The 16,650-nt window shown below is 36.8% G+C and overlaps 1 protein-coding gene and 1 pseudogene across 12 annotated transcripts; both read right to left on the reverse strand.

The window, feature by feature from the left end:
* Positions 1 to 14: 14 nt before the first annotated feature.
* On the reverse strand, positions 15 to 6,340 carry LOC147392274 (uncharacterized). 8 transcript variants are annotated; one of them, XM_086459550.1, is made up of 6 exons: positions 6,178 to 6,337; positions 5,614 to 5,669; positions 1,142 to 2,728; positions 992 to 1,057; positions 523 to 695; positions 15 to 439 (listed from the first exon to the last, which is right to left on the reverse strand). In XM_086459550.1, exons 3-6 carry the CDS (start codon positions 2,637 to 2,639, stop codon positions 233 to 235), a joined length of 1,944 nt encoding a protein of 647 aa, XP_086315676.1. In that variant the 5' UTR covers positions 2,640 to 2,728; positions 5,614 to 5,669; positions 6,178 to 6,337; the 3' UTR covers positions 15 to 232. The 8 variants fall into 8 exon arrangements, with proteins under 8 accessions (XP_086315676.1, XP_086315675.1, XP_086315680.1 ...); XM_086459549.1 differs by having other exon boundaries at positions 5,551 to 5,669; XM_086459554.1 differs by lacking the exon at positions 5,614 to 5,669 and having other exon boundaries at positions 15 to 434; positions 6,178 to 6,340.
* A 2,785-nt stretch (positions 6,341 to 9,125) lies between these two features.
* LOC147392275 (UBP1-associated protein 2C pseudogene) lies at positions 9,126 to 16,207 on the reverse strand (annotated as a pseudogene). 4 transcript variants are annotated; one of them, XR_015183106.1, is made up of 2 exons: positions 14,871 to 16,207; positions 9,126 to 10,746 (listed from the first exon to the last, which is right to left on the reverse strand). The product of XR_015183106.1 is annotated as a UBP1-associated protein 2C pseudogene, transcript variant X4 (transcript). The 4 variants fall into 4 exon arrangements; XR_015183104.1 differs by having other exon boundaries at positions 9,126 to 12,716; XR_015183105.1 differs by having other exon boundaries at positions 9,126 to 12,729.
* Positions 16,208 to 16,650: the final 443 nt, after the last annotated feature.

Here is a 16,650-nt window from a genome sequence, read left to right on the forward strand (position 1 = left end):
GTGTATCGAACCCATATTCAAGTTTTTCAATTTTATAAATAAGTAAAAAAATCCAAGTATTTATTCCATCTCTAGAACTGATGAATCAGTCCCAGCTCTTATCTATACATTGTTTCATAATCAACTGAGGCAGTTTGGCCAATGATTATTGCTATACATCATATTCATCAACAGGCAGTGCTGCAAAACGAGTTGGGTTGCATGGGAATTTACACAGTACCGGTCGTATTATCTAGAGAATTTCCCAGTCAGACTCGCATAAATCATGGGCTGGTAAGTTTTTCGAGTCAAAATCTCTGGTGAGAGTGGATGGAAGTGACCCTTTGGTTCTCACTGGGTTGATTTCTGCGTGTAAGTCTATATGTAAAATGGCTAGCTGCTCGTACTCTCGTTGCTTTGTTGACCCCATTCTTGAAGCAAACGCATCCTGAATTCTTTTCTGATAAGAAGTGTTATTAGTTAATCTTTAGGTGAATAAAAGATATAGATAGAGAAATGTGGGGTAAGGAGAGCATGTACTACCCTGTAGGATCTGCGGTTGCTGGCCCTGGGAGAGATGAAGAAAGTCTCTTTACTGTCCATAATTACACAACTTTCCCCAAGCTTCACATCATCAAATTCTTCAATCATTTCCATGATGGGTTTAACATCATCATTAAGCTCAGCGAGCTTCGCATTGTAATCGTCTGATCTTCCTGAACCCACACCAGTGACTGCATCTCAAAATAACATGATCAAAAGTAATCAAGAACAAACTAGGCAAGATTGAAGTCTAATGTATGTTGATAATAGCTTCCTGTGGATTGCGAGAATATTCTGATATGATTCACTTAAATTATTAACAATTTAAAGGCACTACACATGCTCTCATCAATCAAGTTAGGATAATTCAGACCAACAAGAAGTAGCCGAATGTCCAATTTTTAGTAGGCAACGTGAAAAGAGTCCAAGAAAGAGAGTTTTCAAGTCATGCATTTATGCAAATTCTTACTAACTTCAAGAGGGGAAATTGAAAAACTGTCCTTCTCAAGCTTATTGGTAAAAAATCCCATTGGAGCTACCAAAAACAGAAGTTTTTAGTGCAATAATAGAACAAAAGGAAAAAAACAAATGTAGTGATGTAAGGCTCAGAAATAGTCACCGTTACATTCTGCGGATAGAATGATGCTGGAGGGAGTGGGTCCAATATCCATAACTTTGTCCTCACAGGGTACAACCAGACAAACTTGAGAGGAGTTACCCACCGTAGATTTAACTGAAAGTGGGAATGATATTCTTGTCGGTGTATCACATGCTTTCTCATTATTTTCATCGCCAAGTACATTGAGAGATGATGCTGAACTCGAACCACTCTCTGCAGGAACAACCACTGATGCCTCAGTTGATGGTGGTTTCTCAGTTGAAGGATTTTCTTCAATGCCTGCCATTGAATTTTTATGCACCCCCCTATCATTATTTTGTTCCAGAGGCAAGTCCACTAGAACGCTGCTGGATGGAGTCGGTCTAATCTCCACAACGTTGTTCTCATGGGGTACAACCGGACAGACTGGAGAGGAGTTATCCCCCATAAGTTTAACTGAATGTGGGAATGATATTTTTGTTGGTGTATCACATGCTTTCTCATTATTTTGATGGCCGAGTATGTTGAAAGAAGATGCTGAATTCAAATCACTACCTGAAGGAGCACCCTCTGATGCCTTGGTTGGCGGTGGTTGCTTATTTATAGGATCTCCTTCAATACCTGCCATAGAACTTTTATACATCCCCCTATCATTATTTTGTTCTAGAGGCAAGTCCAACCCCGCACCTTCAACAGAATCCATATTATTTTTGTCGCAAAGATTGCTTAATAATGATGCTTGAATCTCGATGGGCGCAATTTCTTCTGACAGCCCAGGCGTGGGCACTTTGTTCTTTAGAGGATCTTCTTCAGTACCTGCACCTGATCTTGTATGCATAAGAAATCTGCTCTCTTTGGGAGATAAGTCCAAATCTACCCCTTTAAGAGCAATTTCTTCTGACAGTCCAGGAGCAGGCACCTTGTTTTTTATAGGATCCTCAATACCTGCCTTTGATCCATCCAGAGATAAGTCCAAACCTGCCTCTTTAACAGGATCCACAGAAGATGGAAGAAGCAAAGGATTTACATTGCTGACTCCATTGGAAAATGATGTTTGACTCAAATATTTCTTTACAGGAGCAATTACCCCCAACTTCTTATGGGGAGAGGTCTTCTCCTTTATAGGATCTTCGTCACTAGGTACTTCAGACTTTTTATAGATCCCAAGCAAAGGATTTACGTTGCTGACTCCATTGGAATATGATGTTTGATTTGAATCTTTATCTGCAGAAGCAATTACCCCCAACTCCTTACGAGGAGATTTCTTCTCCTTTATACGATATTTGGCGTTATCTTCATCAGACTTTTTATAGGTTCCAACATCAGCATTTTGCTCCAAAGATAATTCGGAACCTGTTTTTTTAATGGGGTCCACAGCAGTTGGAGGGAGAAAATCTTGCACAACTTCTTCACACATTTTTTTAACATTAATGCCAACTGTCTCCACCTCCACACACATAGCCTCTAACTTCTGACATAAGTTCCCAACCCAGGTTCTCCCTTTACATTTCAAATCCATAGTAAAACATAAACCTCACTAGAGAAGGATTCTCAAAATTTCTACACCTTCAATTCCTCTTGTTAATTCCAAGGACATGATACACCTCACTGCAAACATTGGATGAAAGATTTATTAAGACTGGCATGGAATGGAAATGCAAGATGTAGTTCACACAAACACACATGGGTGAACATTCAACACTATCAGCAGAAGTCAATTAGTACAGCAATTGTTAGGGTCAGGCGTCTGGTAAAAAGCTCAAAGGAAGAAGGCAAGGTCTTATTATCATGTAAAGCCACTTAAACAGTATATTTCATTACGATGCACAATGAGAAAAAGAGTACAACTCAGAAACTGACAAGGACAAGCCACGACCAAATTCTAGGCCAAATTTGACTCACTTTTAGGAGACTTTGGTCATGTAAAAAGCTCTCTATGTGAGTTAAACATCTAAATGAGAAAACCTAGGTCTAGGTAAGGTGTCAGCAGATTACATGTGTGCACATAGACTTATATATTATGTATGTATCTCTTTTCTTTTCTTTTTTTGATAAATATAGAATGTATTTCTACAAAAACAAAGAATACAACCTTGTTCAAAGAAGCCTTCAAAGAAGAGGGCCCTATATTCAGATTTGTCACTTTGTTCAAAAGAAAAAAACTGATCCAATATTGAGAATGATGGTTGGAGTGTCACAATTCTTGCCTTTAAAGTTCCTATAGTTCTTTCCTCCCAAAGGCCCCAGCAGATAGCAAAAACCAGAAGCCGTCAAATCATCCTACCTCTTAAGGAATGGCAGCTAATAAAAAGATCTAACCCTGACCATAGGATAACCTACCTAATACAAAACCCAAGAAAGAAAGAAGCCCACAATTCTTTATCCAAATCACAATGACGAAAAATGTCAGTTAGTGCATAACCATTGGCTTTGCACATTGAACCTAAATCAACAATGATACTTTCCCAGGATATCAAATATCAAATGTTAGATTTAATCTTTTGAGCAAGGATTTTTTGGGGGTTTCTTTTGATGTTTTTGTTTTCAGATGGGGTCCTATATGTAACTCTTAGTGTCCTTTGGTTGCTCGTTTTTTTGCTTTTTTATTTATCTTTGGTTTTCTATGGGGGCTACCTCAGCCTCCTTCGTTTGTATCTTTTGGTCACTTACTTTTCAAATAATTTCTACACTAATAAAAAAAAAAAATGTTAGATCTAATGTAATGAGATAGTCCAAGTAATAGTATACAACTAATTTAGAATAAACTTTGGACCACAAAATGAAGGCAACAAAGAAATCCAAACTCGGAATAATAGGATAGGAGGCCAAAGTTGAATAAAAAGAATTATATGAGAATGAGCTATCTCGACTTTATGTCCAATTGTCCAAATAATAGTATACAACTATTTTAGAATAAACTTTGGACCACAAAATGAAGGCAACAAAGAAATCCAAACTCGGAATAATAGGATAGGAGGCCAAAGTTGAGTAAAAAGAATTATACGAGAATGAGCTATCTCAACTTTATGTCCAATTGTCCTAAAAAGAAGTCCCACAACTGACCTTCACCATTCTAGGTCAAGAAGGTTTAGCAGCAGATGGTCTTTTTGATCCTGTAGGGAAAAGAGAAAAGAAAATTCTAATTTGAGGAGAGTCAACACAACACTTACCCTCTTGGAAACATACTAAGATGCCCTTACCCACTCAAAATATAACACCTGTAGCAAGTCAAAAAAACCATTGATAATAGGTCTTCAAACACTACAACTGTAAGGTAAACCAAGTGCCATACTATTCCACATGAAATTCCTAGGACCATACTCAGATACAATAACATTCCTCTTAACAGAAACAGAAATAGAGTGATTCACTGATGACAATTAGTACAAAGAGAAAGTGAGGAGAGAGATATCAAAGAATAGACAAACAATTCCGCCACCAAGCTGGTAGTCCAACAGGGGTACTACACTCTTCTATAAGGGGAAAAACACTAACCCATGAAATTGATGAGAACCATTATTCAAGGTTTTCTTTTTTCAAGTCTCGTAATGCACAATTATCATCTACCATCCAGGAGAGCATCTGTTTGAGCTGATTTTCTTTTTTTTTTTTTAAAAGAGCTTAACTTTACACTGAATAATTTACATTTGATACATATGGACCCAGTACCAATCGACCTCATATTGCTATAACCTAACCACAATGAGAAACCCTTTCCTTAATAAGATAGTGAGGAAAAAGGGCTTCCTAAGCCTCATCCACCATCAAAAATACCTCCAGATGCGTAAAACTTGACCTTGAGATTTATTGTGGATCTCGTTGATTTGTTTTGCGCATCTCAAGGTCATTTTGACGGTGGATGAGGCTTAGTAAGTCCTTTTTCCCTCACTATCTTAATAAGGCTAGTCGGATTCAACCATAATCTACCATCCTTGTTGTGCTACATCATGTAAGTTATTTTTGTATGTCTCATACTAGAGCATGACATCGTTTCCTAATGTAATTCGCAACTATTTTTTAGTTTCTAAGACTATAAAGATTATAAACGGGAAATAACATGGCACAATATTTGTACAGCACAAAACCCATAAAAACATTTAGTACAGTCCCCTTACTTGTATTAGGTGTAATCCTATATCAACACATCCAAAGAATAACATACCCACTACATCTCTAACTCGTACCCAAAATAATAGGTATTCCAATAGTGCATTGCAATATATGAGTTCTCTTCTTAATGATACTGGACTCTAAAGCTCATGCCAGACTATAGTCAAACTAAAGCACCTTTTTTATGCACCAAAAAAAAAAAAAAAACCCAAAACAGATTAATCATCCAAACAGGGGTGGATTTAACACTGGGGGCACTTGCCCCCACAAGAATTTTTGAAGTCTATGAAGATAAATAAGTTATTGCGACAGATAACAACGGGGGATAAGAAAATCCGCCGTTATTGCCCCCATAAATTTTTTTCCTCTACCGGTTGCCCCACCAAAAAAAAAATTTGCTCTTGGTTGCCCCCATGAGAGCAAAATCCTTGCTCCGCCCCTGCATCCAAAGCAACAAACTCAAAATCCTAGAAACTCATAGTATCTCGATCGGAATTTAATCAAATTAATATTACCAAAAAAAAAACCCCCCATTTTTATTCGAAGTGGTAGATTCCCTGTACTAACCAAAAAAAAAAAACTCCTTTAAACTGTTGATGTAAAGAACTAAAAAAAACCCATAACTTCTAGGGTTTTAAGATTCCAAACAAAAGAAAGATAAGACACACACATCCAACATTATCAAATTTCTCATAATTAGAACTCTGCAACTGTTTTCCACGTAAAACAAAACAAGCCCACTTCAGAATTTGGCTATAACTAAAGAACCCATTACAAATTTACAATCGATAACAAACAAACAAATATAAAATCGATTAAGAAACAAAAACCCACTTCAGAATCACTATAACATAGAGAATGATATATGAAGAACAAACCCGTGAGAGTAAATTCGTAAAACAAAAAAGGACAGAAAGGTATTTTGAAATTTAAGTTCATCGACCTACCAAAGGTTGTGAGAATCAATCAAAACCCAAGAAAAGAAAACCTGAGGAATCAAAGAAGAAAGAGAGTGAGAGAGAGCGCGCAGTTCTTATAGCTTTAAAAGAACAAAAGAAAACGTCGAAAAAGAGGAGAAAGTTCACTCAAGAAAGGAGAGGAGGAATTGTAATCATAGAAGGAAAGGCTTACTTTCCATGAGAGGAAAGAAACCTGCGTTGCTACTCATTAATACCTGTCACACGTATTAGCGAAGCATAACTTTCCACGTCGCACATCGTTTTACGGGTGAGGTCACGTCTACGATTCGGCGTTTATTTGGCGGGGGTTTCAGTTGGGATAAGTTGTATGAGTCGTGATTTTTGTTCTAAATTTTTTTCACTCGGCTGACGTGGTAAAGATACAAAATCATAGATCATTTCTTCGAGATACACAAGGAAAAAGGATTTATGATTTTGTGCCATTTCCACATCAGCCGACTACAGTGAAAAAAATCGATCCAAAAAACAATTATCCTAAGTTTCTTTCATAAATAAAGAGCGGTAATAATATGACGTCCCCCTCTTACACACACTCCTGTCACAGAATCGTAGATATTTTGCCTCAGAATACACAAGAAATTTTTTTGTAATTATATATATCTCGAGGCAAATAATGTATAATTATGTGATGAGGGGGTGTGTGTCAAAGGGGGGTTGTCAAAAAATCATTACTCATAAATAAATTGAAAAGAAATATTCACCACTTCGAGTGTTTTAGCTCGCTACACTGCACTCGAGTGATTGTTTGCTCACAAACCAACACCATTTTGGCATGTGGCATTGATTCCATAAGCAATAATAAGAGAATTTTTCCCTCTCCTGCCCACATGTCCACTGCCCATAAATCTTTATTTTAATATTTCCAATCTTAAAAGGTATTGTATGATCCACATGAATTATCATATTCGCATAACCTTATAAATTTTATGAAAAACTTCATTGTAAAAAAATAAAATAAAATTTTTTGAATTTGATCAATGGCGTAGAAAATGGACGACTACCGAACACCCAAATTTAAAATTAAAATACAATGGTGACAAATATATTTTCTTAATTTTTTTGAAATTCATAGAATTTCATCTTCTATAACACTTTTGTATTGGATCATACTTTTTAATGTGAGAAGATGATCTTATTAGGAAATTTTGATTTTTTATTATGATAGGAGAGTGAAAAATTCTCTTATTAATGCTTATGTCATTAATGCCACATCTCTATGAGCAAACAATCACTCCACCGTACTCTACCTAAAGTAGTTAAATTTAAAAAAAAAATAATGATTTTTTGATGCCCACCTCCGGCACACACCACCATTTGCCGCTGATGTGGCATGTGTTAGAATCACAAATTATATTCCTCGGGATGCACAACCACACATTCATGGGGATGCACGAGAGAAATCTATGATTCTAACTTGTGGGCATTAGAAAATCACGACTCTTTAAAGAATGGGGAATGATCAAATTGACCTTAATAATAAATAAATAAATAAATAAAACTCTACAATTCTATAATGAAACTCGATTGGATCCTACCGGATTTACTTGAATGAACTCAATAGTAAACAATATGAATTGTAAGAACCTACTAAATCTTTGTTGGATGAATCTTCTTGAGCTAAACTTAATAAATCTTTGTTAGAGAATTTAATAATGACCCGATGAAATTTCAAGGGGTTGAGTTTCTATTGGTCATTTTTAACCTATTTTGTAAGTTTTAAGGGTATTACTTCTTAAATCACTAAATCTTAATTGAAACTCACGTAGAAGAAGAGCGTAGAGCAAAGGAGAGAGAGAGAGAGAGAGAGAGAAAATAATGTTCAATTTCTTTGATGAAGAATAAGGTATCGGTTTAATGAGAATTTTGAAATTTTGGGGTGGTGCAAAGAGTAAGGTGATTCACAAGTAGAATGAGTCAAAATTGAAATATTATGAGTAATGTTGTAATAATCAAACAAATTGTTGGCCCAAACGATTAACGGATTTGATCTGAGTATTGGATCATTTCCCATTTGTTTGGAAGAGAAGATCATAGATCAAGTGGACATCTCATCAGTTTCAAAACACGTGTATCTAAAATATATATATTTACCAAAACATGAGGGTTAGGTTTAAAATCACTTGACAAATAGAACAAATGAAATTCAAAAACTCGATCGAGTCAATCAGATCACCAATCAAATAGATTGAACTGGGCCCATCTTTTGATTTTTTTGAAAAGTGGGTTTACTAACTTGACACGAACCCATGAAAGCTACCTAATCTGATCCAACTCAAGGCCAATTTTTAAAACAGTTATTTTGAGGATCATAAGAAATGTTTTTTTTTTTTTCACACCATCTATAACTATCAACATCCTGGTTTAATTCTACTGCAACCTGCATGTGTGGATAGCCGAGCTATAAAAGTACTTTTTGAAGGGGTTAGAGATAAGTATCATAGAATAGGATACGCATTTGGAAAATAAACTTTGTTAAATTTCTCATAATCTAACAAAAAATACAATAACAGCTTTGAGCACACTCATCTGACCATCGTATCCTTCAATTCAATCGAAAATGTTTTAAGTTTGATCCGAAAATGGATTTATTTGGGGAAAGAGGAACCTTAATTTATTTAGGGTTGGGACCTGTTGACTCCTAAGAATGACTCATGGGAAAAACACATTATCCCAAATGGTAGAGATTTATGAGCATCCAAATAACACAAATCTCGGAGATACTTATCCCGATGATAAATCCCAATCATCAAATTTTGCATTCAAAGGGTTGGGATCATGTGTTTTTTTCGCGAGTCATTCTTCAGAGTTGAGGGATCCTGACCCATTTATTTATAGGAGTGAAAGCAATATGACTTAAGAATCATTGTAGGGAGAACAAGATGGTGGTCTTCCTCTCCAAAATGACTTGAGATATGCTCAATGGTTTAGATTGATGGGGTCTTCTCTGAACAAAAGCTTGAGAGATAGACAAGTATATGTTACAATTCAAACAGCTGAAATAATGTGTTGAAATTTTAATAAAACTTCAAGGTCAATTTAGGAAGAAAACCAAAAAAATTGATGGTGCTCTCCTACTCCGCCAAGAGTAATTTGAGAAGCATCAATGGAGACATTTTAGCCCTCCGCAAGAGCAAAGGAGAAGATTACTTTTTTATCCAAATGCACCGAAGAGTGCTTCTACATACCAGGATTCTATTGCAACCCCTTGTCTCAGCCAACTTCAACCCATCCTTATAGCTTGAAACTCATGGTGCACAACAGATTTGCGCTCTACACAGACTGCAACATTGGCTATCATGTCATCCCTGTTTCTCACTATTGCTCCATAGCTCACTATATGCTCCATCTGTGCTGAGGATCCAAACACCTTCATCTGGTGCTAACTTATTCTTATTTAATTTAATTGATGTGTGCCAATATAGACCAGCATAATTTGAATATCTTCTCTTACAAAGTTTCCCCCTCCCATTTTTCCCACCTCAATCCTTCTCACTTACTAACCTCTCTAACAACAATAACAAGTTTACTTGGTCCAAACCCAGTAAGATTTTAATACAATAAATAGAGATTCCAAGCCCTGATCCCACAATCAAATCAGGTATCTCACGAGAGCAACCCAATGGGTTTTCCTATCTATAAACAAATTAGGCACAGAACTATACATAGAATCAGCAAATGTAACAAACAAAAAAAAAACATTTAGGTCATAATCTACATCTGATGATCAAAACATCTTGAGAGCTTGTGAACCGCCAGATCAATAGAATCCATTTGAATAACATATTGACCAAAAATAAGTTAGATGACAATATCTAACTATTCGATAATTAACAAAAATAAATTCAATTATAGACTTTTTGCCTAGGAATTTCTGATATAATCCAAAAAATTAGTAAAATTTGGTTGATGATTTGAATCATCAGATTGGGATGCATTTTTGTTTTTATAAATAGAGTGACTACATTATTAATAATCAAACGTGAAACAAAGATATACCAACTTGAAGGGTGGTCGGGAAGATTACGCAGGGTGCCCTGGTGGGAAGAGCTACAATGACAAACTCAATGAGTTTTTTTTTTATAGCTAAAGATAATTTCATTAAATCAAAATGGAGGTCGCAGGGACCAACTGAAAGAAAGAAATACAAACCTATCAAAAGGCGAGCAAGCAGCCAAAAAAGAAAGAAAAAAAGATTACCCATATCTATATTACAAACCCTCTCCCACCTAACTAAGAAGTCTTCGAAGAAAATACCCCTAAACTCTTTAAACCTTTTGCACCCAAAAAATACCAAAGCTATGGCCTTCAAAACCACGTCTTGCACATCCTTTCCTTTATTCTCGAACACTTGTCGATTCCTCTCCTTCCAAATCGACCAAAGAGTCAATTTTTCCTTGGTGAAATGGATCCCCCACTGAAGCCAACTCTCCACCAAGTCCTTCACCGAGTTTGGCAAACACCCCACCGACCCAAATAATTGAAGGAAATGGTTCCAAACCTTGCAGGTGTAGGAGCAATGCAAAAGCAAATGATTTTCTGATTCGCAAAGGCAACAAAAATTTGCTTAGTAAAACCCTTTCTTTCTCAAAATGTCAATGGTCGACAATCTTCCAAGCGTAGCAAGCCACATAACACCGAAACCTTTTGAGGGGACACTTGATCACCAAACCGTGAAGATTGGGTTTGTTGCCTACTATCAACCTAATTGTCCTTTGGTCTTGGTTTTATTTTCTTATGCATTCGTTGGTCACCTCTACCACTTTCATCATATATAAAATCTCTACTTATCCAAAAATAAAAAGAAATAAATAAAATCCAACCAAAAGCATTGTGCACAACAAATGATGATATATCAAGGCCTCCCATCTAAAAAATCTCCTTGAAGGATGATCAACGACAGTAATTAATTTACACCCTCATAACAGAAAATTTGGCAGGAGAGAGAGCAGTCCAAAGAAAATATAATATAGCAAAAAAAAATTCAAAGAAAATATTAAACATAAAAAGGAAAAAGAAAAAAAAAGAGCATGAATTAGACACAACAGGAATTAAACCCTCTATACAGGCTCTCAATTTGGAGAAATAAATATCAATAACCCCAAATTCATAGCATAATGATCCCGACCCTTCAAACCCTAGGATAGGCTAGACAAAATATACCTAACAACAGGATATCCTGACTCTACTTTCTACCAAAATAGTACAATCTCCCATTTTTGAATCATGCAATCATATGAAGTTTGGGATTAAGTAGTTCAAATTACAAGTCAAAGTCCAACTCTGAAGGTGTCTCACAATCGGTTGGTAGGTAGCAGAACATTTACAGCAAAATACTGCATGTCCAGTCTGTGATTACGTTGGCAGGACCCATCAGATCTATAGATACCAGCATCTTCATTAACAATTTCAAGATGCAAATGAAAACCATATGGCCACATTGCAACCTAAAAAATATCGATGCCATCAGTCACTCTTCAAGTATGTCACCCGTCTATGTTCGAACGTGATGACTACACCATTTTTAAAACAGATACATAAACACCAAGTTCATCCCCCATCAAAATATTAATTAGTTCAAGGGAAACCAAAGAAAAATAAAAAAGGGCAACACAACTTGCAGCAGTTCTTAGCATAGCAGAGTAAACAAAATATGAGTACAGGGACCCCACACAGTAGAAATTTCTTAAAATTCACCCCTATTCAGTTGGGGATTTTCATAGGCAGAATCCACTTGAACCCTTTCCATCAACAGTACAGCCAGGTACTTACTAAAACCATAATCACAAAAGCAACCAAACTTTATATGAAGCTACCACTTAAAAGCACAAGAAAACATGGTCCTCCAACATAAGATTATCAATTAAAAGAATCACGACTCGTCCAGCTCCAAAAAATATACAGTTTTGATACCCCGCATTTCATCTAACATTCAGGCACAAGTTCAAACAGAGAGAAAATAATTGAAAGAACTGCAAGTACATCCACAAATAACAGAAGTGGAGTTTATGTGAGTGCATTTCCATTTCTGGAGTTGGGTACATGACAAGAAACACTGCCACCCATCAACTAGTACAAAACATCCAACAATGGATAGTTAAAAAAACTAATCATCACCACAATAGGGTCACTTTGTAGCTAGCAATTCAAATACATATTCATCAGAAGATGTACCTTAGAAATTCTACAGCACAAACAAAGAAAGCTACTTATATTTGCCGATAAAATCGGTTTGGTGCATTGATCTTACCATAAGATTTTTCAACTACCCTTTCTTTTCGAAAAATCTTCACCCAACAATATCCTTTTAGCATACAAGGATTTATTTTAATATTGACTATAAACACACACACCTATTAGCAGGTGGTTGATATGAACCTTCTCCCCTTGTGGAAGGTTGCGGGTTCAATCTCTAGGGGCAGGTTTATCAGGAGGTAACAGTGCCATCGATTGAGACCCTCCTCTATACTGATGGTACAATAGATTTAGCTGTCCAAGACATCGTTTGCCTGATAAAAAGGACTACAAAGAATTGATGCAATCATAAACAATTTATAATCACATACAGTAAACGGGGACACAATAATCGACCATCTTAGAACCTGCATGGATATGCCCATCATGAACACTAATGCATAAACAAACACAAGTTTGTGCTCGAATCAGACAAAAAAAGGCACACAATTGCACAAAGTTGGTAAAATATAATGTTTTAATATAAAAGAGTCTAGGTAGAAGATGGCTCTAGAACAGAGATCTATTTAGTACCATAAACTAACATCTATGTCAAGTAACATCCATTAAAAACAAACTACATCTCTAAGGAGCAGAGGAAAAAGGAACTTGCAACAAATGTATAGCAAACCATTTAATCAAAGCAGAGATTATATCTGCATTCACCACAACCATTTAAACCATTTGCCCCAAGAAGCTGTCATACACCTGAATCAAACACCCATCCACAACTCAATCCATCATTTCACATCCAACATAGAAAATAGAGTTCATGCAAGTAAAAACGCAACAGTGACCAATCAAGTAATAATCAGAAGCATCCTTATAATGAAAACAATCATACTGAAAGGTAATAACACCATTCGGTAGTCCCAAGAAGAATTAGAAGCACAAGGAGACATGGAAAAACACCACAAGCCACAGCAGTAACTAACACAAATATGATCATACAACTACAAGAATAGAATTTTAAGTGAGAAGTCCAAAGGCAATGAAACTACATTGAAAATATGATGAATTATAAGCTAATAAGAAAGAGTATTTCCCTCTCAGTAACATTTAGGTTTGAAAATATAAATGTAGAGACGAATTACAAACAGTGAAGATTTTGATGTATATAAATGAGAGCACAATTATTATTCACAAATTGATAAGAGTATGACATATCCGGATAGTATGAACCAATAGTGAAAGATTATGATAATCAAACCAAATAAGAAGATGGCCACTAGAGCAACACCATATTGTTCAACATACCGTACGTTTTTTTTTAAATATGTAAACAGTACATGGAGAATATACCCTAGTACTGATATCATTAAAAATAAATAAATTAGCACGACCATCTAAAGCATATTACAAAAATATATGTCGTAAACAATATAAATATAAATTCCTATATACCCTGAATTAACCAACAGAACATTAGAAAAAAGGCAAAAGTGGCAACTGAGGCCAACATGTGATGTATAAATGGGGGAATTCTTCTCTCTCTTGACCACTGTTATTTACATATACATAAAGAACATATTTTAATTCCGATATCCTTAAGAAACTAAATTTATTGGGCTAGCATAAATATATTAAACATATATAAATATCTTCATGTAGCCCAGGTTAACCAATGGAAACTGAAGCCAGCTAAAATGTAAGAAATAATTGGGTAAAATACTTCTTTCTCTTGAACACTTGTATTAGCACCCACAACTGGACCTAAGGGCAAAAACAGATTCTCTGAGCTAAAACTCACCGTGCACAAGTCATCTCTCAGGCACATTCAAGCCCCCATCAAACAAATTTTGGAGGGTACATGCCCCAAATTCCACAACCAAAAAGATCGGACAAGAACATGAAAATTGAATAAATGAAGCAAATATAAAAAGAATATTAGGAATATCTGACCAAGCACAAGAAATTACCAAGGGCAAGAAATTACAAGACTTACAAATTATCATTCCAAGCAAAAGGATCATTCCATGCAGCAATACGCACCAAACATATAACATGAGGGTCACCACATAGAGACACAGGAAAGACAAGAAAGCATTCGCACAAAAAGGAACCTAAAAAAATGGCATCCATTCACAGACACTGGAGGTCACACATCACAGAGCCAGTTATACGAATTTTACGAAGAAAACAATAGCATTCTTAATGAACACAAGAACAATGAGCACACAAGGGGCATATCAAAGATAATCTCATGCACTAACAAACCTATTCCAAGTAGCAACTCCACAACCAATTCCAAGGAAAAGTACAAAAACATGGACAAAAAAAATCAATAATCTCTATTTTCAATCAAACCATATTTACCACCAATTTCATCCAATGCATGCCAAATACAACAAACATTAATTAACAAGAAAAGCAAGTAAGAAAGCAAAACCCAATAGAAACAATATGTGAAAGAGAAAAAGGTACATTACCTCAGTAATAAGGGGGCATGTTCTGGTACATCCCTCCAGCTGGAACTCTAGTTAGAGGCGACGTTCCTGAAGGCTGGTGGTGTTGGCTTGGGATAGCAGATGTCGCTGACGCTGACAACCCATAGTGCCCACTCTCTGGATAAACCCCCGATGACGGCATCCCAACTGAACTATGAGGCAATCTATATAAAGACGACCCGGTGCCACCCAAACCACTATACCCTCCGCCCAAGGTCGGCCCACCTCCCAACCCACCATAAGGACCACCCAGCCCAACACTATATCCACCACGGGCGCCACCCAATGATGATGGCACTGACGCCTGATTCCCCATCAACAACATCCCTGGAGCACCAACCGACGACTGTAACGACGAGTGCATATGGTGATGTGGGAATCCTCCATAAGAAGAAAGATTGCCCGGTGGTGCACCATATTGGGAAGTGAGAGAACTCGGTGGCATCGATGCATGACCATCTCCAACAGTTTCAACTCCAGTTGTACCAGAAGGTTTACCCTTCTTTCCATCAATGGCCAATTTGCAAACCAATTGATGCCCATCAATCACCTTGATGGGATCAACAAGTGAAGCCCTAGCACCCTCGGCCGTCTTATACACAAACAACGCAAACCCTCTCGATTTCCCTGTTTGCTTATCAAACCCTAATGGTCCTTCTTCGATCTCTCCATACGACGAAAAATGTGACAAAAGCCGATCTGTCTGCATATCGGACGGAACATTCCCAACGAAAATTTTCCTCATCGAAACATCGACGGATGGGAGATTATTTGCGGATCCAGAAACCCCCGTTGAAGCGAGTTGTGAGACTGCCATCCGACCGTCGATTTTCTTGCTTGGTTCTTTCAAAGCAAGAAGAGCCCCATCGATGTGTTTGAAGGTGACGAAGCCATAGCCTTTACTCTTGTTTGTAGCTTTGTCGAGGATTACAATGGCTTCTGCAAGTTCGCCATACGAGGAGAAGAGATCGCGAAGGCCTTCAGTGGTGGTTTCATAGCCAAGACCACGGATGAAGAGCTTTCGTTGGGATTGATCGTCGTCTGCGATTGATCGAATGGCGTCAAGGACGTCCACGTGGCGGATTGCAGCGTTTTGGATGATCTCGAGGAGTTGTTCTTGAGTGAATGGTTCGATGATCTTGCGAACGTCTTCTGGTGTGAGATTATTAGGGTTTGAAGAGGGATCGATTAAGAGTGAGCCGTTGTCGTCTGTTTTTCTCTTCTTGGTCGAAGGATCCATGGCGGGAAGGAAGAGACCGCAAACGCTAGGAAAAACTTTGTTCTTTACTTCGCAATTTGACTGTTTGAGTTGATGTGAGAACCGTGAAGTTATCCTTTTAAATAGGGCGTAAAGTGGGTTGGATTTTCTCAAGTTCCGATTGATTTGAATCCGAATTAAACGGGCTTGGTTCTTTCGATTATGTCTGAATAAAAAAAAATGAGTCTGATATGGGTTGAGTTCCTTTGATCTGATTCCGATACAAATTCATCCCTATATCTGTCTAGATTATAATGATATGTTACTTTGAAAATTAGATTTTTCAAAATATCTTTCTCTAACAAATAAGTGTTGGGTGCAGTAATTAGGGTATCCCTCCAAAAAGATAGAGGTTTTGAGTTCAAGTCTCTTTTTGACTAATCTTATGATTTTTTTTAAATGACTTGATACATGTGGAGAGAGGGAAAGAGTTAAACGATTTGAAATTATCCAACCCAAATCAATTACTTTGATCAGATTGGATTTGAATTGGAGTTCGGTGAA

The sequence above is a fragment of the Akebia trifoliata genome, chromosome 11 (genome assembly GCF_017979445.1).
Source record: "Akebia trifoliata isolate Shusen 1 chromosome 11, ASM1797944v1, whole genome shotgun sequence".
In the NCBI taxonomy this organism is placed as follows: Eukaryota; Viridiplantae; Streptophyta; class Magnoliopsida; order Ranunculales; family Lardizabalaceae; genus Akebia; species Akebia trifoliata.